This window comes from Lampetra fluviatilis, chromosome 45, assembly GCF_964198595.1.
Source record: "Lampetra fluviatilis chromosome 45, kcLamFluv1.1, whole genome shotgun sequence".
Classification (NCBI taxonomy): Eukaryota; Metazoa; Chordata; class Hyperoartia; order Petromyzontiformes; family Petromyzontidae; genus Lampetra; species Lampetra fluviatilis.
The window spans coordinates 7,331,908-7,357,833 of NC_136319.1; the positions used below are offsets into that span (position 1 = coordinate 7,331,908).

General features: G+C 50.6%; 1 protein-coding gene across 1 annotated transcript in view; it reads left to right on the forward strand.

Moving 5' to 3' along the window:
• LOC144947503 (E3 ubiquitin/ISG15 ligase TRIM25-like) overlaps positions 1–25,022 on the forward strand; it is a 28,676-nt gene extending 3,654 nt beyond the window's left edge. Inside the window, exons 3-6 of the mRNA XM_078876726.1 lie at positions 4,252–4,485; positions 5,379–5,401; positions 6,161–6,261; positions 24,475–25,022. Coding sequence (XP_078732852.1) covers positions 4,252–4,485; positions 5,379–5,401; positions 6,161–6,261; positions 24,475–25,022 — 906 coding nt within the window. The remainder of the gene's footprint in view (positions 1–4,251; positions 4,486–5,378; positions 5,402–6,160; positions 6,262–24,474) is intronic.
• The last annotated feature ends 904 nt before the right edge of the window (positions 25,023–25,926 follow it).

A 25,926-nucleotide genomic window follows, 5' to 3' on the forward strand; every position in this document is an offset into this window, starting at 1 on the left:
CCCGTGGACGGGTCATTCCTCGGGGTTGCGGCTGCATCCCCGGCTGCACCCGGTGTGCCGTTCATCTGTACCCCTGCAGGAGGAACAGGAGCCAGTCTGTCCAGCAGCCATCCACGAGCACGACAACCTCTCACCACCCGACCGAAGTGACGATGAAGGCGGTGAAAATGAGGATGCACGAGGGGGTGGCTCATCCACAGCGTAGTGTTTCAGCCAAGAGGAGTGATCGTACCACCGACGTTTCCCCAACTAAATGCAGACACACTGGGGTTGAAGTACCAGCGCCACAATGACCGGGGCTTGCCACGGTTGATGCAGTTTCGCTGAAGTGCGTAGCAGTACCTGTGGACAGTGCAACCAAACCAGGTCACCCACCACAAAGGGATCCACGGTCACCGATTTAGCCCGCAAGCGTTCGTTCGCTGCCTGCACTCACGCGGACGCCGCAGAAGCGCCGTGAGCCTTGCGTTAATGCCAGAGGTGGGACAAAGTCATTGTTATGCAAGTCCAAGTCGAGTCGCAAGTCATCAAATTCATGACTCGAGTCTGACTCGAGTCCAAGTCACATGACTCGAGTCCACATCTCATAGGTGGGACAAAGTCATTGTTATGCAAGTCCAAGTCGAGTCGCAAGTCATCAAATTCATGACTCGAGTCTGACTCGAGTCCAAGTCACATGACTCGAGTCCACACCTCTGGTTAATGCTACAGTGAGTGGCGTTCACAAAGTGACGCAATATCTCAAATCGTGCACCATACCATCCATTTGAGGATAGTACGGGGAAGACCGCACCTTCTTGACCCCTAACATGTTGCACACCTCTGTAAAAGCTCGGAGAAGTTGGGCCTCTGATCTGTCAACACCCGTAACAAAGCCATTCGTTATGGATACCGCGGTCTGATTGACCAACGGCCATGTGAAGGCCAGCGGGTAAAGTATTTCATACCCACTAACAGGTATCTATAACCCCGAGTAGTGGCTGGAAATGGGCCCATTATATCAAGGGCAATGAGCTCGTTTACCCGAGAGACTTTGATTCGCTTGCAGGGGGGTGTGTAGCACGGCAGCCGAAGACATCCTGCACGCACAGTCTGAGCAGCCCATCACCCAACGATTGACATCAGCGGACATGCCCGGCCAAAAAGAGCAGAGGGGTAGCACTGCCTCTGTCTTATGGCTGCCCAAATGGAGCATATAGCTGACTCCACAGGGAAGAGGGCACCAACAAAACCCTGCGGCCCACAGTCGTGTGCCAGGGTATCAAAAGGCCTCTACACTTGATGGAAAACTTCCCTTAAGTGGGAAGCTCGGCAGTGCTCGTCACCTCCACCAGCTGCCGAAGCGGTGCCAAGGCAGCATCCGCCTGCTGGAGGTCCCTCCAGTCATCCAGGATCAGCCCTATGTCGCAGTCAACTAATGCTAATGACCCCACCGAGTCCGAGTCCCTAACGGGAATCGGGGCTTACGGTGTGGGAACCCATCACCACAGGTGCATTTAATGGGAGCTGGTAACTGGGACAACGCATCAGCATTAGTGTGTCTCAACCCTTTCCGGAGCACCACTCGGCATGAATATTTCTGCAATGCAACATGATCCCTCCAGACAGTGAACTCGTGGCCGTACAGATAGGTGCAAAACTGTTAAACAATGGCGACCAGCCACCAACGGCACTGCGGACACTATGAGCGGCAAATCCGATTGGCAAGTGACAAGCAAAGTCACCAAGACCTAAGCACCCAGCGGGATCGAGACCGTGGTTTGCACAAGCACCTGAACCCGTGGAACTTACTTTCCCTCTTCGTCTAGATGCAAAAAGTACAACCGTCCCCCCGATCAAGATACGCAGGGGCATGTGACTCAGGAAATCCGTGCCCAGCAAACAGGAAACCATGAGCATGCTGGAGACCAGTATCAGTCCCCATATCTCTAGCTCCCCGATGCAGACTAGCACTACCACTGGACCTATGATCCCAATACTTCCCCCATTCGCGGCTCTGTATCTAGCCTGAACTGGCTCAAGATGACGCTGTATTTCTGGCAACAAGTCAAAGATGCACAGGGATATGATGGTGGCTGACACAACTGTGTCGACCAACACGCGCACTCTAACCCCTGTGAGCGAACCTACCAACACTGATGTCCCGGTCATGGCTGCCACTACCCTTGTAGCAAGCCGATGCCACTTAGTGATCAACACGAGACTAAAAGAACATCAGAGAAATATAAAATATCCCAGATACAACTGTCAGCAATAGCAGAACACGCGTGCCAACAAGGACACTCAATTGATTTTGATAATGTTGAAGTTTTGTGCAAAACTAGCTACTACTGGCCAAGACTAATTAGAGAATATATCGAAATTGAAAGAAATCAAAATAACTTTAACCGTTCGGATAGCTCCTGTCTTAGTGCTGCGTGAAAGCGAATAATCAAATAATACATTATTTAAATGAATGTCTACAAAGGCAGCGTACTCCAATAGGGAGTACCATTGGTAGGGCTATTTTAATACACAATAGACAGAAAGGACAAGTTCAAACGGCTCGCATAATGCACATGCATATTGTAGGTTGCCTCAGTAATCCCCCCCCCCCACATTGTGCAAGAGCGCAGAAGCGTGGTCACCACATCTACGCCTCTATATAAGGAATGAAACAGTAAAACTTATCCGCAAATCTGGCTGTCGCCTGATGAAGCCAGTTGTAATTACTCGCGAAACGTCGGACTCAGATTGTAAATGTTTTGGCTTGGCTCTCGAACACACCAGTGTGCTGTACTAGTGACTAATTGGCATGTTCAGTTTACGTGACAACAGTTACTAGTTGGCTGTCGGGTGGTGGTGGGTTTTAACGACACATATATTTACACGATCTAAACCAAAAACCTCTATTATGGATGATATTGGTCACCAAAGCCTACGTATTATCGGTATTTTGATATTTTACACCAAAAAGTGTAAGTTGTATAATCTCCCTCCCCCTCCATAATAACGAAACAAATGATACATGCTCTTTGGTTCTTTCGGTAAAGTCACGTAGGTAGAAAAAATAACAGATCACGACGTTTCGATTGCAACACAAGCAATCGTCATCAGGTGAAAAAATATATGGCGAGAGAGCAGCTCTCTCGCTATATATATTTTTTACTTCTTTTTTCTACCTACGTGACTTTACCGAAAGAACCAAAGAGTATGGATTCCTGCAGTCACAAAAGCTTCTAATCAAGATTGAAATGAGACGTGAATTTAAAAAGTAGTTCTTTATGACTAACATCAGAATGCATCGTAAATTGAATTGACATATATCAGGGGAACACCTTCGTAAAATTTTGTTCGATAATCCATAGCTCAAACAGAGGGTCCTGACCTATAACTTCTGGCAGTTCACCTGCATTGATTCAAGCGAGCCTGACTGCTGATGAGACACAGTATGTCGAAACTGGCCCAGAGTTTGCTTGTACTGTATAAATGCTGTTTAAATCATACAATCACAAAAGGCCGTGGGTCCAACAGATTGTGTACAACGTTCTTTGTTGTTTATGGGGAGTAACAGCTTAATGAAAAAAACGAATTGCGTGCATATCTATTTTGTTAATAATGTACCGATCATTATCAATACACCTCTGGACGACGGCTTCCCAACATCGTGTTGATTATTGCAGAATTAATATGAACCTATATCATGGGAACTCCTTTGCCAGTACCAAAATATGAGAATAGGTTCTCCCCTTTTTTCTGGCAACAAAACAGGTGTTAAGATGTTAAAATACCAAACTGAAACATTTTGCAAGGAATCATGTCTGCATTAACCACAATACTTGTGGTCAGAATGCAAACAAAAAACATACTCTGATAATATATGTATTGTCTTTGAAACTGATTGGTCCACACCAGAGACAGCTTTCTTTTGAGCCGAGTCTCAAACGGTGTTAGACCAGAGGACGCCAAAAGGCGTACAGCACAAAGACAAGAACTATCAGAGTAATGAGAGTTCGGGTGAGCATACATCATGGGACCTCCTTTGCCAGTACCAAAATATGAGAATAGGTTTCCCCTTTTTTCTTGCAACAAAACAGGTGTTAAGATGTTAAAACGAAAAAATGGGAAAACCTATTCTCATAATATGAACCTAGGCTGACTTAAATGTCTGGGTTCAGTGTTTGGCAAAGGTAGCAAGCCTTTCCCCACTCTCCCACCTAGTGATGTGGCCCTGAATATTAATTAATATAATCCATCACACAACCTTTGCAGGATTCCATGGTCCAGACCAAGGCTCGCATCTCAGGCGAATTCACCCGCATGAGGACGACGCTGGATGAGGACGAGAGGGCAGCTCTCGACCGCGTGGACGTGAAGGGGCGCAAGTTGCTGTCCCGGATCGAGGAGAACATCACTCATTACGAGCGCGAGATCAGCGAGCTCCAGAAAGCAGCCACGCGCCTGCGCGCTCTGCAGGAGGAGAGGGACTCGCTCACGTTCCTGCAGGTAGAGCGCTTACGGAGCCTGGGCGAGTGTCCCAGTTTGACAGAGCCCTCAGCAGTAGAGAGACTCCTGGCTAAAGGGTTCACGTATATTAACACATCTATGTGTGTGTGTGTTCAACCACGGTTGCCGAGCACAGGCCCCAAGGTTTGGAACAAAAAGTGACTGGCTACTGACAGCTTCGATAGTGCAGAAAATAACAACGAACACAGGGTTATAGGAACCTGGAAATAGAGACCAAGTGAGGAAATGCCAAGGACGTTTTGTGTCAGGAAAGGAGAAAGAGAAATGTGGTGTCCTATAATACGGTGGTTAACCCTTTCCCGTTCTCAGACGTCTGCAAGTTGCAGTGTGGGTTCCGTTCACCAATGAATATCGGAACACGCAAGCAGTTAGCGTAAATTTTATTCAGAGAGGCATGGCGCCTTTGTTTTAAAACACATTGTAGTCACCGCAGAGAATGGTAGCGACACGACCGCACTCTGCGATAGTGGGCGCCAAACTGTGCCAAACGCCCTCCTGCATGGCATTGTGGAAGCCTTGGTGCTGATGAAGTTACGACGTACACGTACGTCATCGGAATCAGAAGAAAAACGTGTTATCCATACAGCACACGTACTGATAACAAAGGAAGTGACTAACCCACAAAGACAGAGTCTGTGTGCATCTTCATCACATTAACACATTGTCAACAAGTTGTTCATTATCCAATATCTCTTTCAATACCCTCGCAATTTACTCCGTTTGGTCACCATCCCATGAATGCTCTTCCCCTGCCTTCTATTCTCATCGTGTTTTACATCAATACAATAATACACTCTGATCACTCCTGTCTATTTATGGTTCAATTTATCTTATATTATTTATCAATCTCTGTCCCTTTTTTTCTTCCACAGGGTCATATGAAGAAGACAGAAAGGTATCTTGGTGCACGAACACAGGCTGAGGCTGGGTTTGCTCATTGTGTGAATGTTTCAGTAGGAGAGGGGTTTGTTTAAGTGAGGTTTTGAAGAACCCAGTAAAGTATCGGCGAGTGTTGCTGTGTCTATCCCCATGTCTGTTTTTCTCTCGCTAGGTCTTTGTGTGTCTCCTGTGTCCATGTCTTTGTTCAACCTCCTATGTTGGTCTCTACTAATATTGGTTTCTGCTACTGCATATCTAAGTTGTACCCCATGGTGGAAGAGTCCATTGTATAAGATCTTAACGTAAGAATGGCTATTGCCACCTAAATTCAGGGGGAGGATATTATTGCAGCGTTTAGCAACACTGTGGTTGAGCGCAAGTGTTTCAGTGTCTTCTCCCTGTCTCACCGTGTCTGTGTATATATTGTATTGTGTGCTTCAAACGCATCCATCTTCCTCTGTCCATAGTTGTGCAATATTCCTTAAGGACCCTGTACTCGTTCTCTGCAACGTTGACGTTTTTGTTTCGTTGTTGCCGGGCTCACGCACCACGGATCTCCTTTGTAAGATAGCCGGGCATCTGGCTAAGCTCGACCGGACCGTGTAACAAATCTAAATAAACTTAAACATTACCTAGCCCACCTCCTGCAGGATTCTGCCTAAAGTGATTTTATTCCACTCATCTACCCTGTGCTGTATCAGTGCTGTGTCTGCACTGTTTGTTGTTTACTTGTTGACACGCGCTCGTGTGACGTCCTCTCTTCCCGTGTGCATAGGACTGAGCGCCCCCCACCACCCGCTCCTCCGAGTGACTTGACTTTGGGTGACGTGAGCTGGCTGAGTGGAGTCATTGGGAAGCTCAAGCTGTCTGCACCATGTGAGTTCACATTCACACTGCAAAGACACGTATGTATGTATGTTCAACTTATTTTCCACTGTACAGAGCCAACAGTGCTAATCAGAGGTCATACACGGACATATAGAAGGAGACAACAGCAACCGCCATTTGTCACTAAGTGGTGGTTACTTCACCACGGTGCTAGTGCCAGGCTATGTGCACGTTAAGGCCACGTGAAGTATTGAACGCCCGCTGATAGCTCACGGGACAAACCCAGGTGCCATGGGTCGACTGACTGAAATTACTGGCCGATGTACCACCTGTGGCCCCTACTGTGCCAAGGAGACAGACCAAAGGATAGAAACACACTTACAATTAAATGCAGGCAGGTTTAGAGGACATATATTTGTTTTTGCTTGTGGCAGATGGTATTCTATTTATCATCATTCCCCCAATGAGTTCATCACACCTGGCTCAGTGTAAAGGGGAGGGCTTTGCTGTTGAAACAGCCAAGCCCAAATAGCAGGCCCTGGGTTCAAGCCCCATTTCTAACTCCTATCCAGGATAGCCAATGTCCTCAAGTGCAATGAGTCTAGCCTTAGCTTAGTCTCCAATTACTGAACAACAAACCCAGCCCTCACCACTCATGGCACTCAATTCACTCTCAACCAGGGCTGAGGGAATCGATATCAGTGGCGGAGGTAGAGTGGAGCTCAATAACGTAGATAACTCAGCTTCTGTCTCACAAGAGTAATGACATCAACACCCTCATCGTCCATGATCTATCCACTACTGGATGAATGCCTCCACAAGTCATAATGTAGCTACTCCACATCTCATTTTACATATCTAGAGCGCCTTAGCTTAATAAGCTCACATCGTCGCTCCATCTCTCGGGTGAGCACACACCATTAGCTGCTGCTCCATCATTAGCGTCGACCACCAGACCTTGTCCATTCTAGCGATGTTTCCTGCCTGAGCATTCCTCACAATCATCACGATCCATGGACAGATAGCCCGTAGTAGGTATCCACTGCAAATTCCGTCATGTTTCCACTTTCCTCTGTCTTGTGCCAATATTCTCAAGTAGTGCCACATCTTTCTGGCACCAATCTCTTTTCTCATTCTGTGTTAGGTCTTCCTCTATGAGTCTCTATGAATCCCTATTGGTCTCTACGAGTCTCAAGGAGTATCTATAGCTCTCCATACATCTCTGGATCTGTGAGTCTCTATGAGTCAATCATCATCACTATCCATTGGCAGGTAGCCCAAAGTAGGTGTCCACTGCATATTTCGTAATTTGTTTCCACTTCCTCTTGTTATCAGTAGTGCCAATATGCTCAAGTAGTGACCACATCTTTCGGGCACTAATCTCTTGTGATGTCGGCATCAAGCCATTCTTTAACGCCCCTACTTTTTTTTACTTACCAAATGGTTTGGTGATGCTGGCGCTGCGTCGGCATTGGTGCACAATCCCAAATAACAAAACAACTCAACAGATTATTCAGAGCACACGCATATTTATACACGTTCACTACTATATTTTTCCTATTAAGGTAATCTTATTGATGAATGCAAGTTTTTTTACGTAGTTTTCTTAATAGCTTATATTATGCTATCTAATTTGCATGTGTTCCATTCTGCACAGGCTCCTGTTTCTGTCTGTCAGTTCTATTACAAGTGTGTATTTCTCCATCCTTATTTGCGCACTTTTCAGCTTTTGTTAAATAATAATAGTAAAATATATAACGCGCGCAAATTTGCGGACGTAGTGGCCGCAACTCAGAGGCGTGGAGCCAAGCTCAGAGTCGCTCGAAAGCATGATTGTAGAGGTGAGTTTTAAAGTCTTTCTTGAAGGAGGCGATTGAGGTGATGTTGCGAATGTGCAGAGGGATATTGCTCCAGACTTTTGGGGCTGCCACCGAGAAGCGGCGCATAGACGTGACCATCCTGGATCTTGGTATCAAGAGGAGGTCGTAAGTCGCGTTGCGCAGGCATCTGCCGTGTGCTGAGCTACAAGTTGTCAATAATGAAGAAAGGTACGGCGGGCAGGCGGATATGAAGGCATTGTGGCAGAGGCAGGCGGTCTTGTATGTGACCCTACTGGCGATGGGTAGCCAGTTGAGAGCACGGAGACAAGCTAGTGAGTCGAGACGGGGATGATTGTGGGCAATGACGACGCGTGCTAGGTTGTTTTGTAGTTTTTGAAGTTTCTTTAGGTTGCCAGCAGAGGTCCGGACTAGGACGGAGTTGCAATAATCAAGGCGAGACCCGACTATGCAACATGCCAATGTGTTGGCAATTTCAGTAGAGATGAGAGGACGTATGTGTCTGAGAGCCTTCAGGTGAAAGTTACATGAGCTGATGATATGGTTGGTTTGACGGTCGAAGGATAAAGTTGAATCTAGGATGACACCGAGGCAGCTGAAGTGGTCGGTGAACTTGATGCTGTGACCGAAGATGTGTATGTGTGTGGGGAGTGCTGATGAACTGAGACGTTGCTTGGTACCTAATATGATGGCCACTGACTTTTTCAGATTAAGGGCTAGGTTGTGTGCAGTGAACCATTGTTGCACGGCGGTGGTACATTCCGAGAGCCTCTCGAGTCCACATGCATTGCTAGAATCGATGGCGGTGAATAGAATCATGTCATCCACGTATGAGTGATGCTTAACACCGAAGCTTGCGATGAGCCGGCCGATCGGGGAAGTGTAGGCTGTGAAGAGCAGGGGACCTAGTACAGAGCCCTGGGGAATCCCGCATAATGCTATTGTTTCAGGCGATGTGGACATGCCCACCCTGACTGAAGATTGCCGGTCAGAAAGGTACGAAACTATCCACTTGAGTGCTGAGCCGCATATACCGAAGTCGGATTTCAGGAGGGAAGTAAGGAGCGAGTGGTTGATGGTGTCGAAGGCTGACGAAATGTCCAGACTTACAAGTGCAACAGTTGAGCCGGAATCAATGATCGTTAAAATGTCATCGAGCACTCTAGTGAGTGCTGTTCCTGGGAATAGTTTTGATGGTAAGCTGACTGGAAGCAGCAGTAGTTTGCGGAGGAAGTGATTTGTGGTTTTAGCTGGGCGAGGGCTAGTCGTTCAAGGAGTTTAGAGAGGTTTGAGAGGTTAGTGATGGGACGATAACTAGATGGGTCATCCGGGTCTAGACTTGGTTTCTTTAACAAGGGAGAAACCAGGCCAGGTTTGAGATTGGACGGAAAACACCCCATAGAGAATGAGGCATTTGCGATGTTCCTGATCATGATGGCGAAATGTCATTTGTATGTATTGTGTGGTGTATGAAGACTCGGGAGGCAGAATTGCTACTAAGGGCTTACGCCAGTTTATTAACACAAGCGGTTAACACTACACACCAGAGGTGGGTCTCCCTACCCTTCACGCGGACCTCGGGCTCTATCTGCTGCTAGCCTTGGCTATCTCTTGGCTCTCTCACTCGAGTTGGGACGGGGGCTCAACCAACACTATCCGACCGAGGAGAGCAGCACTCCACATAAACCTAGCCTGCTCTTGCAGACTTATCTCAGCCCTACCCCTGGCTATCTCTTCAGAAACTCTTCATCCCGGGCTCCAACAACGACCCCGCTTTCGTCACCCGATCCCCCTTAAGTACCTGAGGTGACATGAGATCATCGTGCCTCACCGCGCGCATGACGTCACGTCTCCATACTAGTCCTCTACATAAGTTCATGTTGAACTTATTTTGCACCGTACGTAGCCAACCTTGCTAATATATGGGTCTCTGTGGGTCTATATAGGGCTGGGTGTCTGTGCGTCACTATATATGTGTATATATGTTGAAATTCGTTTGCAAAATACTGAGCCAACTGTTCTTATCGGAAGATGTGTCAGAATTTGTCGGTTTTCATGGATCTGAACAATTTAACACAATAGGTGCCACTGCACTGATTGAAAACTTTCCCCGATTAGACACACGCTATGCTGCTTTTCATTGTCAAGTTCAGATGTCCAATAGCACTCCCACCTGCTCTCCCCCACACTTGCTCATAGAGGTCGAGTGTGGCTGTTATATCACGTGTTATTACACGAGAAATTGATAAGGGATGAGAGCCTCTCAGTAAAATCGTGAACATTCTGATTCATTTAAAAATGATGAATAAGGAATGGGCGAAGTGTCCATTCCAATGTAACAGATGAGTCCATCTGTCCATTCGTAGCTTATCTTGAGGCTGGGAGATCCAGACTCAAGACACCTTAAAGATTATTGGGGTTTATTGTTAATGCCTGATACTCTCTCAGAATCAAAGGCACCTTTAGGATGCTTTGTTAATATTCAGATGTTTATCAGAAAGCCAGACCAACGCTTAAGCTTGGTTGGCCATGCAAAGCACTACACAGGCAAAAAGGTAATTACAATTAAACATGTATCAATATAGCTATACATTAATATATAGCACACACACAAACACAGATGAGTGTACATCACTCTTATATTGCCTCTGTAGGGGTGTCAGGGGAAGGATTCTCACCAATAGAAGGGTTAGTGGGAGGCGTGATCGAGTAGATATAAGGGGAGAACAGGCGGGAAGAGGGGGCCTTTGGCGGGAACGAGATTGGGACGGCTGGGGACAGGTGTGGATGGGAGAAAAGGATTAAAAGACGGAACCCCTGCAATCTTGTGTCGGCCCTCCTTTACATCTGGTGGCAGCGGTGGGATCTACAATGGCTACGAAGAAGAATCCCCGCGGAAACGAGCCAAGAGAAGAGGAAGCAGGGGCCGGGGATCCTTCCCATCCCAGGCAACAAGGGGGCCTGCTACCAGAAGCAGCAGCAGGGGGCCTGGATCGCCTGGAGGACCCCATGGAGGACCGCATGGCCCGCGTGAAGAGGGCACTCCAGGAGTTACTGCAGAGGCTCCCTATGGGGGGCCCGCCAGCACCAGGACCCCCATGCTTACTACGGGAGGAGAAGCCATGGGACCCGGAGGCCGACCAGCCGGCCGGGCAGGAGCCGCAACCAACCTCATCACGCCAGCCGCCGCCGCTCCCGCCAAAACCCCCAGGGCTAAACACCAAACACGGAGAGCAGGGGGCAGGACGGCCGCGTCGGCTGGGGCCCGTCGACAAGTTCGTGGCCGAGGAAGAAGATTGGGAGGGGTTAGTCCGCCGATTCGAGGCTGCCTTCCACACTCTCGAGTGGACAGACTAAGAGGCATTACCAGCTTTGCCATCCGTTCTGGGCGAAGAGGCACTCTCCTCTTACACCTCCCTTCCCTCGCACAGCAAGACCACGCTACAGGCGGCCTACGAGACTTTGGGGGAGATCTATTGCCCGGCGGAAGGAGCCTTTAAACGGTTCCAGGACCGCCAGCGAGGGGCTAGAGAATCCCCTTTAGCCTACAGGGGTTCGCTGCTCATGTTGGCGAGGAGGGCTTTCCCTCGCCTGGCTGAAGAGGCGCTCGAGGAACTCGTGGTTGAGCACCTCATCGCCTACGCTTGCCGTGCCGGCGTTGTAATGCCCGTAGTGACGCCGGAGGAACGCACCTCGCTGTGGGCTGCCCGGACCATCCAAGCCCACGAGCAGGTCATGGGCCGGGCGCCACCCGTGGGCCGGGTGGCTGGCGCGGCGGGGGGGAACAGCCGAGCCGTTGCCGCGGCGCTACTGGGTCCAGCGACACCAACCGCCGAACCTGCACCGTCGCCATAGGCTGCCTGTGGGGCAGCTGGGAACGGACCCCCGACGTCTGGCCGGAGCCATCGCTGCGGGAGGTGTACGCGGCGATCCGGGGACTGGCGGAGCAGAGGGACCAGGGGCGCGACCACCCGCCGCGTCGCTGGCAGCCGCCTCTACAACATCGCGCTGAGCCACCCCGACGGAACGCCCGTGGGTCTGCCACCGTTGTGGTCGAGAGGGGCATGTGGCGAGGGGGTGCCGCACGGAGCCGGAGGCCGCCAACGCCACCTGGAACCCGCCGGCGCCGAACGCTGACAGGATCCAGGCGAGTAACGCCGTCCCACCCGGCCTCTCGGTCGGGACAAGCAATTACAACCCCGATGCCACGAACTCACCGGGGGTCTCCTCAGGGTGGGCGCCGTCGGTGTCGTTCCCCGGTCCCCACTGTTCTGGTCGGGGGAAGGGGATCGCGCCAGGGATAGCGCCGGTGATCGCGTCGCGACCAGAAGTGGGCGTCGCGACCAGAAGTGGCGTCGCGAACGGACGTGATGTTGCATCTGGAAGTGACGTCGCGGCCGAAAGTGGTGTCGCGTATCGCGCCGGGAATTGCGCCGGGGCCGGGGACCATGCCGGGAATCGCGCCGGGGCCGGGGACCGCGCCGGGGATCGCGCCGAGGCCGGGGACCGCGCCGGGAATCGCGCCGAGGCCGGGAGGGACGTCGCGACCGGACGTGGCGTCGCGGGCGGGCGTGACGTCGCGGGCGGAAGTGACGTCGCGACCGGACGTGGCGTCGCGGGCGGAAGTGAGGTCGCGGGCAAAAGTGAGGTCACGGGCGGAAGTGAGGTCGCGGCCGGGGGTGACGTCGCGGCGGGCGTGGCGGCGGGGCGTGGTGTGGCGTCGCGACCGGGCGTGGCATCGCGGCCGGACGTGACATTGCGGTCGGACGTGGCGTCGCGACCGGACGTGACATCGGGGCCGGACGTGACGTCGCGGCCGGACATACCGTCGCGGGCGGGCGTGGTTTCGCGGGCGGGCGTGACGTCACAACCGGAAGTGATGTCACTAGTTACCTGCGACGCCAGCGAGTTGCCAGAGGCAACGGCCCTTGGGCTGAGGCAGCACACAAAATTGACCACAAGGGGGGCCCATCCTACGTCACCAAGGGGGGGCAATTTGCACCACATAGAGAGCCCAGCCCGCAACCTAGGGGTAAGCCAACACTATGTAACAAGGGCGCGTTCACCCTGCTGCGACGCACTCCAAAGGGAGGAACCCCATCTTCGGTCCATTCACATCCATCCCCCATCATCTCACCATGCACCACAGGATAATGAGACGCCGCCTGGTCAGTGGCCGGACTCAGCCACACAATGGAGGAAGCTGGCAAGGCGGGTGGTAGCGGCCACGTCAGGAACCTCGGTCCTGGTCGGTGAAATCGCGAGAGTGTCGGCACGTATCTTGGTTGATACGGGGGCATCAGCCACGATCATCTCGAGCACCATGCACGAGATGCTGCCGGATAAAATCCGACCTTTAGTCCCCGTCAAGACGACGTTCATTACAGCAAATGGAGGCAGCATGGGCTTCCTGGGCCAGGTTGAAGCTCCGATACAGATTGGGCAGCTTTCGGTAGCAGGACCCCACCTTGTCTCCGCAACGTTGCCCGTACCCTGCCTGTTGGGGACGGACTTTCTGAGGCGGATGCCAATGAAAATCGATCTGGCCAATGGGCGGGTGGAAGTCCAGGGAACGCATTTCCATTTCCTAAAGGCGGAGGGGGCCAGCCGGGGTGTACCCTACGTGCAGGCTCGGGTCAGTAAGTCTGTCTCCATTTCCCCGGCAGCCCAGATGCTAATTCCGCTGCGATATCGGTCCCCCCTCGTGACAGCCCGACCGGACTCACCCATCCTGGTGTCTCCGGCGTCAGCTGCCATGGATCGCCATGCGCTGGTGGGAGCTGAAACTATTGTACAGAGGAACCAGCATCTGTTCATTTAGGTGCTGAACACCTCCGATAGAACAGCGACGGTGCAGGAGGGAACAGTTCTGGCCCACGTTAGTCCCTTGTCACTAGGAGCCCCAGGGACAGAGTCCGAGCTTGTAGGCAGCATCAGCCAGTCCGAGGACAGAGGGGCCGAATTGTGGATGGACCAGCTGGCGGGGCCTGAGCCGGGATTGCCGCCCGACCAGAAACACCAGCTGCACTCGTTATTGCATGAGTTCTCGGACGTGTTCAGCCAGGGACCGTTCGACCTAGGGTGCACAAATCTGTCGCAGCACCACATCAACACTGGAGACGCCGCACCCCTGCGCCAAAACACATATAGAATGAGCCCAATGGAAAAAGGGCACATTCAACAAGCGGTGCAGGAGATGCTGCGGGCCGACATAATTTCGCCATTCTCGAGTCCCTGGGGAGCACCGGTGGTCCTAGTCAAGAAGTCAGACGGGTCACTGAGATTCTGTGTGGACTTCCGACGCCTCAATGCCGTCACGCTGGCCGACGCATATCCCCTACCACGTATCGACGACTCATTGGATGCACTGGCGGGAGCAAAATTTTTCAGTACGCTGGATTTATTGTCCAGTTTCTGGCAGGTCCCACTAGACGCGGACTCCCGCGTCTAGTGGGCCTCCAGACTGCGCCGGCGACGTTCCAACGCATAATGGAGTTGGCCTTAGCAGGCCTCCAATGGGAAACGTGCCTCATCTACCTGGATGACGTCATTGTCTTCAGCCGATCATTCGAAGAACACATTGACCGATTACGTCAGGTATTCCTGCGGTTCTGGAACGCGAACTTGAAGCTCAAGCCGTCGAAGTGCCACCTTAGGCAGTCGTCGGTACGCTACTTGGGCCACGTCATCAGTGAGTCTGGAGTGGCTACTGACCCGGAAAAGACGGCCTGCGTGAGAGCCTGGGCTGTTCCCACAACGGTTCCAGAGGTATGCCTGTTTGTGGGTTTCGTTTCTTACTACCGCCGGTTTGTACCCAACTTCGCAACCATTGCCAAGCCCTTGCACGTGTTGACGGCGAAGAACCAGAGGTTTTATTGGGGCCCTCTGGAGAAAGAGGCATTCCAGCAGCTGCGCTCACGTCTGACAGATGCACCACCATTGGCCTTTCCGGATTTTGGCCTCCCCTTTATCCTGGACACGGACGCCAGCGATGTGGGCATCGGCAGTGTTTTGTCGCAAGTCCAGCAGGGTCGGGAGGTGGTTATCGCCTACGGTAGTCGCGTGCTTTCATCAGCGGAGCAGCGCTACTGCGTCACACGTAGGGAACTCCTGGCAGTCGTTCACTTCATGCAGCAATTCCGACCCTACCTGTATAGTCGCAAATTTACGGTCCGCACTGACCACGCGGCCTTGCAGTATTCGCTCCGCATCGACCAGCCTTCGGGCCAGCTGGCCAGATGGATAGAGCGCCTGCAGGAGTACAGGTACCAAGTGGTGCATCGCAAAGGGACCAGACACGCTAACGCAGACGCATTGTCCCGACTGGCGCCCCAGGGCTCTTGTGCATACACCACAGGCGGGGCACGCTGCAAGGAGGCGAGGCAGGAGGGGACGGTCATTGCTCCCGTACGCACGGCAGAGTGCGCACAGGGTGAGGTCCAGCTGACCGACCACGACCTGGGCCTGACCTTGGACGATTGGAGACGGCTACAGCTGGAGGAAGCCCCACTGCGAACGCTACGTGCCTCAGCAGAGGCAGGGGGGAGGAGTACATCGTATGGGAGGACCTCCTCATGCGATGGGACCCGACAGGGCGCCGGCGATGCCTGGTAGTTCCGGAGTCGCTGCGTCAACAATTGGTTATGGACGTACATGGCCGCAGCTGCTGCACCTGGCGGGGCGGAAGACACTGTACACATTACAGGGTCGGTACTTTTGGCCAGGTATGACCGCTGACGTGCATCGATGGGTCGCTACCTGCGTCGAATGTATGCGGCGAAAGCCGCCACCCCGGGTAAGCCGGGCGCCCCTACAGCCCATCACGGTGACCAGGGTCAACGAATTGGTTGCGTTGGACATCCTGGGACCACTGCCGGTCATGCCACGGGGAAATAAATACCTGTTGGTCGGAGTCGAGTACTGCACGAGGTGGCCAATGGTGTGGGCCCTCCCGGACCAAACGGTACAGACCATCGCCGATGCCTTCGTGGGAGGCTATGTCCTTGATAAGGGGGCACCGGAGCAGTTGCTCACGGATCAGGGCAGGAATTTCTCCTCACGGCTATTGAAGGACGTCTGCTCTATCCTGGGCACTAAAAAGGTCCGAACATCTCCATATCATCCCCAGACCGATGGGATGGTAGAGCGGCTTAACCGCACCATAGCGGCCATGCTGTCCCAAGTGGTGGACGAAAACCATTCCGACTGGGACCTCCACATTCCATCGGTTTAAGCGCCGTACAGGGTAGCCCCGCATGCGGCAACGGGGTTCTCGCCGTTTTTCCTGATGTACGGACGGGATCCCGTTCCGCCTATTGAGGTGCAGCTGACGGACATTCCCGCAAGAGCTGACACATGGCCGAAGGCACTAAAGACCTCCCTCATTTATTTGAGAGAGGCCTGGCAAGCATCGGCCACGAGCCAAGAGAGTAATGTACGGATACGGGAGAGGACAGTGACAGCCAAGCCCTTTAAAGTTGGGGATCAGGCATGGCTACACTGTCCTCAGGTGCCGATTGGCCTCTCACCAAAGCTGCACGGACCCTGGAAAGGGCCGGTCGAGGTCATTAAAGCACTCCGACCGCAGTGCGTCCAGGTCCAACTGGGTAAGCAACGATGGTTTGTACACCCCACCCGCCTTAAGCCATACATCTCTCCACCGTCATCTCCACCAACATCACCACCAACATCACTGCCAACATCATCATCATCATCATCCCTACCCAGGCCAAGGTCGCCGACCACCCCGCGCCGACCGGCAGGGGGTTCGGTGCCCTGTGTTCCCTTGTCACCTACAGCACCCCATGTGAGGCCGGACGGAGCGGCGGCACGAGCGGGGGCCGGAGAGACAGCGGCGCCAGGCAAGGCGACACCGGCACCACCGAACCAGGGACCGCGACGAGAGGGCCTTCAAAGGAGGGGGCCGCCACGGTCATCTGCTGCCTGTGGATGTCCGGGCTGTTACGGGATGCTGGCTGGAGACCTGGGCAGGCCGCGCAATTGATGTTGTTGTGTTATATGGCATTGTATGGTTGTGGGGGGGTTAAGGGCTGTCGCCACTGTCAGTGGTGGGAGGCATGGGGAGACTTAAATGGTCCATGGAGGATGCAGAACCGAGGACGTTTTTTTTTTTCTCCGGGGGGGGGGGGGGGTGATGTAGGGGTGTCAGGGGAAGGATTCCCACCAATAGGAGGGTTAGTGGGAGGGGTGATCGAGTAGATATAAGGGGAGAACGGGCGGGAAGAGGGGGCCTTTGGCGGGAACGAGATTGGGACGGCTGGGGACAGGTGTGGATGGGAGAAAAGGATTAAAAGACGGAACCCCTGCAATCTTGTGTCGGCCCTCCTTTACACCTCTATTAGCACCACACGTGTGTAGTGCCGGATTAAGCTAGTGCGGAGCCTGTAGCATATGTTGTAAAGAGGCCATACATAAAAAAATATACACGTAAATATTAACATACATATGTTTAACTTGCATTGTAAAGTAATTGAATATTTTCATTTCCTATACAGCCAGATAATACGACAAATCGCTAACCTTTAACACCCAGTCGTTCATAAAAGTTGAATGCAGTATAGTACTATAGTAATAGAGTAAGTGCAGAATAACAGAAGCGGAATTGATAGCTTGAAAGTATTTAGGCCCTCGAAAGTGCCCGTGCCCGTAGCATTTGTAGCTACTTTTGCTACGATGATAATCCGGCACTGCACACACACGAGTGTACAACACTCTTACATGGGCTCTATTAACACCACACGTGTGTGTACGATCGAGTGAGGAAGCTGTTGCAATCCTGCGTGTGAGTGTGTTTTACACACACGCTATTATGCCGAAGATTCTTAGGATTTCATTATTAGAGTACTTGAGGCTGAGAGATCCAGGATCAGATGCCTTGAGGATTCTTAGGGTTCAGTGTTACAGCCTGAAGCTCTGAGATTCAAAGGAAACTTTAGTGTTTATTCGACAGCCAGACCAAGGTATAACCTAAATCAATACACAAGTTACTAACAAAAGAACACGTATCAGACAAAGATCCCTCGTATGGCCATAACAGAGTGTTGGGGCAAGTGCTGCTAGCGAGCTCCTATGAAGGGGTGGGTGGCCAGCACCACGCCCGACCGTCTTTGTCTCCCCAGTGGCGATGTTTACACACCACAGTCATCACTACACTATCACATACACACACACGAGTGTACATCACTACACTATCACACACACACACGAGTGTACATCACGACACTATCACACACACACACGAGTGTACATCACTACACTATCACACACACAGTGTACATCACTACACTATCACACAGACACACGAGTGTACATCACTACACTATCACACACACACACACGAGTGTACATTACTACACTATAACACACACGAATGTACATCACTACACTGACACACACACACGAGTGTACATCACTACACTATTACACACACACACGAGTGTACATCACTACACTATCACACACACACCAGTGTACATCACTACACTATCATACACACACACGAGTGCACATGATTACACTATCACACACACACACACAAGTGTACATCACTACACTATCACACACACACACACGAGTGTACATCACTACACTATATCACACACACACACACGAGTGTACATCACTACACTATCACACACACACACACGAGTGTACATCACTACACTACACACACACGCGTGTACATCACTACACTATCACACACACACACACGAGTGTACATCACTCCACTAACACACACAGACGAGTGTACATCACTACAATATCACACGCACACACACGAGTGTACATCACTACACTATCACACACACACGAGTGTACATTACTACACTATCACACACACACACACGAGTGTACATCACTACACTATCACACACACACGAGTGTACATCACTACACTATCACACCCACCTCGTGTGCCGTGCCGGCCTTCACAGGTGCTCACCAACACCACTTGCCCCTACAGCCTGTGAAAGGTGACACACGGGAGATGTTTGTGTTTGTTGTCCACACACAGAGACGCTACAGCGGTGTTGATATCCACGCCGCTGCCGCTACTGCTGCAACCCACTGCCTTCCACGCCACAGTAGGGCTGAACGATTAATCGATTTCAAATCGAAGTCGCAATTTGAGACAATGCGATTTGCTAGCAAATCGCAAAGGCTGCGATTTTTTGCGATTTGAAAAGTCATATTACTTTCTTATTGGAATATAATTAGAACTTTATTTGTTTAACTTAACAATCGTTCTATGTTTGATCGTTCTATTTCAATTAAAACATTTTAATACAGACTTGTTTGAAGCAATTAATATATTTTAAGTTCTCATCCTTGCATTATAATATATCGAACAGTTCACAATTTGATGGTATGGGGCAGGGGTCGGGAACCTTTTTGATTGGGAGAGCCATAAAAGCCAAATATTTCTAAATATATTTCATTGAGAGCCATATAGTATTTTTAACGTATAATAAATTAAATATGTCTTACTTTTAATGTGACTTCTGGTGCTGCATGGTTTTGCTGATAGCCTTGTAGTCTGGTTCATACGTGGTGAGGTTGAGCTTCATGCAGGTGTTGAGGCTTCCATCAGTTAAACGTGAGCGTAGGTTGGTCTTAATGTTCCTCATATGCGAGAATGACTGCTCACATGCATATGTAGAGCCAAACATGGTCAATTACGGCAATACTCACACGCTGCATTGTGTGGTATGTCACAAGAAGCTCGTTCCAAGTTTTAAGAATCAGCTGGTCTTCAGGTTGAAGATTTTTCATTTCTGTCCACTTTTGTTCCCTCGCCAGCTCTGCTCACTGTCGCGCAAGACTTTCCAACTCTCGATTAAGTGACTTGAACTTACTCATCCACATGTCTGATGCCTTCAGGTCAGCAACTTCCAGCTCAAAGTCTCCGATATAGACCCCGGGGATGCATGTCAGGTCGACTTTGTCCACTGCACACTCATGTGGATGAGTGATGAACTTGAAAAGACCAGTGCGCGCACGAAATTCTCCAAAACGTGCTTTGAATGACTGCAGGAGATTGGACGTAAAGCCAGCTAGCTGCTGGAGATCCAGATGTTGAGTGGAGTCACTTGCTAAGCATGCATCTCTAAATTGTCACAGTCTTTCAAAGTGCAGAAGACGACCTGTTTCAATGTCCCTGAGAAAGACTTCCAGCTTGCTTTCAAATGCAAACACTGCTTGTTGAAGGGATGAGATTGTATTTCCAATACCTTGCATTTTCACATTGAGCTGGTTCAGATGGCCAGTTATGTCCACGAGATAATGAAACTGCAGGAGCCAGTCAGTGTTGTCTAGTTCAGGATGCTTGACGCCTTTCATTTCAAGCAAAGTCTGGATTTCACTCAGGCAAGCTGCAAAACGGCTGAGCACCTTCCCCCTTGACAACCAACGCACGTTGTTGTGTAAAAGCAGACCGGGATAATGATTCCCAACTTCTTCTAACAGAGCTTTAAACTGGCCATCATTTAAAGCTCGGGCAACAATAAAGTTGACCACTCGAATGACCAGCGACATCACCTCACCAAGCTCCTGGCCACACGTCTGAGCGCAAAGCGCCTCCTGGTGCAGGATGCAATGAAAACTTAGGATGGCTCTCTTTTAATTTTCACGGAGAAGCGCTACAAATCCATTGTTCTTCCCCAACATACAGGGTGCACCATCAGTACAGACAGAAATAAGTTTATCCATCGGTAGTTTTTTTTCTTTAGCAAACTCCATAAAAGACGTGAATAAATCCTCTCCTCTTGTTGTCCCTTTCATTGGCAAAACAGCCAAGCTTTCCTCACGCAGTGTGTCACCTGCAGCATACCTGGCAATTATACTGAACTGAGATAGATGGCTAACGTCTGTTGACTCATCTAACGCGAGAGAAAAGTATGTCCCGGCGTTTATGTCCTTAATTTGTGTTTTCTCGACTTGAATTGCCATCATGATGCTACGATCGTGAACAGTTCTTGCTGACAGAGGCATGTCTTTTATTCGTTTGATTATCTTGTCTTTATTTGGGAAGTCATCAAACAGTTCATTGGCCACATCAAGCATGAATGTTTTGGCATACTCGCCATCTGTGAATGGCTTTCCATTCCTTACTATTGCCAAAGCACCCGCAAAGCTAGCGGAATTCCCGTCACCTTGCTTGGTCCACACACGTAGTTGCTGCTGACTCGTCTGCACTCTCCGCTGTAGCTCTTCGCATGCCTTTTTCCTGCTGTCCCCCGCTGGATATGTCGATGCAAATGAAGCATGGTGCGTATCGAAGTGCCGCTTTATATTTGACCGTTTCATCGATGCAATTTTATCATTGCATATTAGACATACCGCAGATCCTGCTCTCTCCACAAATGCAAATTCCTCTGTCCACGCAGCCTGGAATGCACGGTAATCATCGTCTTTTTTTCTTTTCGCCATCTTTTCCGTTACAAGGGTTGAAGCGGATAAACTAGTTGGCTATCTGATCAAATGGATTTCTTCACCTTTACAATGACCCGTGACATGCTCGCGAGCCATTGGTTCCCGACCCGACCCACGGGTCACGGGACCCGTGACCCGTGAAATTTATCTTCAAAACGAATTTCTGTTTACTTTAAAATGACACAGTATTATTAAGCAATATCGCAAGTATTTTAAAATCAGTTCCAAACTGATTTTATTTTTTTATTATTATTATTTTTTATTATTATTTTTTTTCAACTCAAAATTGTCTGGGAGCCATATGCCGTCACCGGAAGAGCCATACATGGCTCGCGAGCCATAGGTTCCCGACCGCTGGTATGGGGTAATGCTCCATCATGTGTTTTTTAATCTAACAGGTCCCTGCGGGGTGGGCTGGTAGGAACGAATAACCAAAGAATATAAACATAATGTATTATTACACTTGTTTAGCCAGGAAAGCCTCACTGAGTGTAAAGGTTTTTGTAGGGTCCTGCCAAGTGTTTGCAGTAGGGGGCGATGTTGCTACACCTAATCGGACGATACGAAGGGAGAGTTTGAGACCTAGTTCTAGGCTTTAGGCCTAGCTGTAGGCTTTAGGCCGCTGTGAGTTATTTTTTTATTTAAATGTTTTAATTATTAATGTAAAAGCTTTAAATGTAAATGTTTCTATAAAAAAAACATCAGGTAATGTAACATTGTTAAACATTAACTCCCTTTCACACACGCGGGGGTACAATACGAAGGGAGAGTTTGAGGCCTAGTTCTAGGCTTTAGGCCTAGCTGTAGGCTTTAGGCCGCTGTGAGTTAATTTTTAATTTAAATGTTTTAATTATGAATTTAAAAGCTTTAAATGTAAATGTTTCTATTTTAAAAAAAACATCAGGGAATGTAACATTCTTAAACATTAACTCCCTTTCACACACGCGGGGGTACGATACGAAGGGAGAGTTTGAGGCCTAATTCTAGGCTTTAGGCCTAGCTGTAGGCTTTAGGCCACTGTGAGTTAATTTTAATTTAAATGTTTTAATTAAAAGCTATCTCAGGGAATTATAAGGGAATGTTACACTTGTTTAGCCAGGAAAGCGTCACTGAGTCTAATGGTTTTTGTAGGGTCCTGCCAAGTGTTTGCAGTAGGGGGCGATGTTGCTACACGGACGGACGATATAATCTATTGTAGGCTGGTTCACTTCGTTCCGACCAGTATTACACAGTGAATATTTAACTGAAGCTCTACTTAACTGTTCTGTCTCACGGCAGGAGTTTTGCCGCACGGCAGATGGGGGGGGGGGGGGGGCGTATGTACACAGCAATTTCCTGTTTTTGATGCTAATTTTGGTCACGTGACCAGGAAGTTACAATTTTAGATTTCCACTGAACCACGCGGGCGTCGGCCATTACACAGATAAGTCAGGATGGCGGCACACATCGCGTCTCAGTGAAGCCAGACGCAGTTGTCCATCGTGGGACTTTGAGAAGCATTGTCTGTAAGTTTATTTATATTCTTATAATATTGGCTATGCTGTTGTAATGTTGGAATGACCGTTATCGTGATGTAAATGCCTTTATGGTGCCGTTAAGTTGTTGTGGTAAATACGATACCTAGTTAGCAACGAAGCCTGCAACTTTCCTTATTGTGGATGTTACTTGTGATTTAGTAGGTCGAGTCAGACTTGTGCCCAGGTGGCTATGTTGCGATCCTGAGAGCAAAGATGACGAAGTATCTCATCCACAGTTTAGTGTTATGTGTAATGCTGTACATTTGGGGTGCAGTGGGATGAATAAAGGATGTGCCTTTATGCAACGCACCGGCTTGTGCTCTTGTCTAGTTGTTCAGTGGTAATGTAGGGGCCTGGTCCGTCCAGGAACAATTGTTATCTAAGACAATGTTCTGATGCGGTGGTGTTCATTGTGTTGGTGTTTCCGGGTTATAACAGATGCTGTATCTGTGTTTTCTCACCAGTTTTACCTTGTTAAAATCAATAAATGACGATTGGAGTTGGACGTTCATCCTGGCTCCGAGGGTTTATTGAACGCAAGGTTATCTACTTAACTAGCGGTGCAACGCAGCGCACAGCGAGGCCGAGATATAACAAAAATGTAATCGCAAATCAAATTGCAATCTCTGTCAGAAAAATCGCAATTAGAGATTCTCCCCAAATCGTGCAGTCCCAGTGCACAGAGCGCCCCACCTGGCACCTCGCAAAGCCCCGCAGGGGCTGGGCCTGGGCAGGGCTCACAGGGGCGGCCACCGCCACCCTGCCTAGCAGGTGCTACAGGTTGCGGGGCCACGTTTCGGGGCAGTCACCACCCTGCCTAGCAGGTGCTACAGGCTGCGGGGCCACGTGGTGGGGCAGCCACCACCCTGCCTAGCAAGTGCTACAGGCTGCAGGGCCACGTGGCGGGGTAGCCACCACCCTGCCTAGCAGGTGCTACAGGCTGCGAGGCCACGTGGCGGGGCAGCCACCACCCTGCCTAGCAGGCGCTACAGGCTGTGGGGCCACGTGGCGGGGCAGCCACCACCCTACCGAGCAGGTGCTACAGGCTGTGGGGCCACGTGGCGGGGCAGTCACCACCCTGCCTAGCAGGTGCTAGAGGCTGCGGGGCTACGTGGCGGGACAGCAGATGGCGGGGCAGACAAACGCACCGCTGTACTGTACTTCTGTGCTCTCGCCAGCCGCGCCGTCTGCCTCCACCAACGCGCGGTGACTGGCGTGGTGAAGTATGGTCAAATATCCCCCGCGTCCACATGGTGTAGGGAGGCCCTCATCCAGCAGTGGATTGACAAAGTGCCCATTACATGTCATCACACCGATAGCTACGCATTACAACGTTGTTTAACAATGCTCATTATGAATTGCTCTATTGTAATGTACATGCGTGTTAGTGCATTAGTGCTCTTGTTATAGTTGTGCTGTTGTTACCACGGCTACTGTGATTATCGTTACTGCAGATGGACGCTCACCGACTGTGGACCTAAACTCGGCCGACAACAACCTCCAGATTTCCTCGGACCTCAGGACGGTGACGCAGACCGCTGTCTACCAGGGTCGCCCCCATCACCCACACCGCTTTGATGCCTGGCCACAAGCCCTGTGCTCTGAGAGCTTCTCGTCGGGTCAGCACTACTGGGAGGTGGACGTGGGGGGTTCGTCGGAGTTCTGTATGGTGGGAGTCGCGTACGGGACGATCGCACGGAAAGGGAGTGGTAAAAAGTGCGGCCTGGGAGGGAACGACTCATCCTGGGTTTTATGTAAATATAACAACAGCTGCTCCGTGCTTCATGGTGATGTCTGGACCTCAATGCCGGAGAGGGATCCTCCCCGGAGAGTCGGGTGTCACCTGCACTGGGAGGCGGGGCTGCTGTCGTTTTACCGCGCCGACTCCATGGAGCTGCTGCACTCCGTCCACCACTCGTTTAGTCAACCACTCTACCCTGCACTGTATGTGTTTGGTTATGGTAACTCAGTGAGGATTCTGGATCTGAATCGTGCGTCCTGAGAGCACGGAGTGTGAGCAGCGCAGAGAAACGGGCATAACGCACAGACTCACGCACACAAAGACACAGACCCCCCGTGTAGCCTTCACAGGCTGTTGGGGCAAGTGCTGTTAGCGAACACCTATGGGGCCGTCCATGAATAACGTCACGCACCTGGGGGGGGGGGGGGGGGTTTGAGAAATGTGACGCAACTTTAAATAAATATAGACAGCACGTTCTACTTAGTTAAATAGACTTTTAATAAATGTTTTCTCCTACAACATCAGAGTGCAGCGCCACATTAAATATGCACTACAATGACAATAGTTTAAAGCTATTTTAAGCATGTTTTATTTTCTTGGGGGGGGGGGCAGAGCTTTGTGACGTCATATTTGAGGGGGGTCTGACTTTTTGTGACGCCGTGTGACGAAGGGAGGGGGGGGGTCAAAAATCGCGTGACGTCATTTATGGACGGCCCCTATGAAGGCCGGCACAGCACACTAGGGGGTGGGTGGCCAACACCACGCCCGGCCGCCTTTGTCTCCTCAGTCGTGATGTTTACACAACGTACCAGGAACTCTTTTTTCAGGCTGAGTCGACCTAGGGGAGGCCCATGACCGGTTCACCAACACCAGTTACGATTATCGGAATCAGTCCAGGCTCTCCCCTAGGTCGACTGAGCCTCAAATTAGTACCTGCTGCGATGTGCAAACATCGCCACTGGGGAGACAAAGGCGGGTCGGGCGTGGTGTTGGTCACCGACCCCCTCGTGTGCCACAGTGCCGGACTTCATAGGTGCTACTAGCAAACAGCACTTGCCCCTACAGTCTGTTAAGGCTACACGGGGGATAATTTTCTTTGGGCTAGTGGGTTGGTCTGTACGCCTTTGTCTGTGTGTGTGTCTTTGTGTGCATTTTTTTTGTTGGT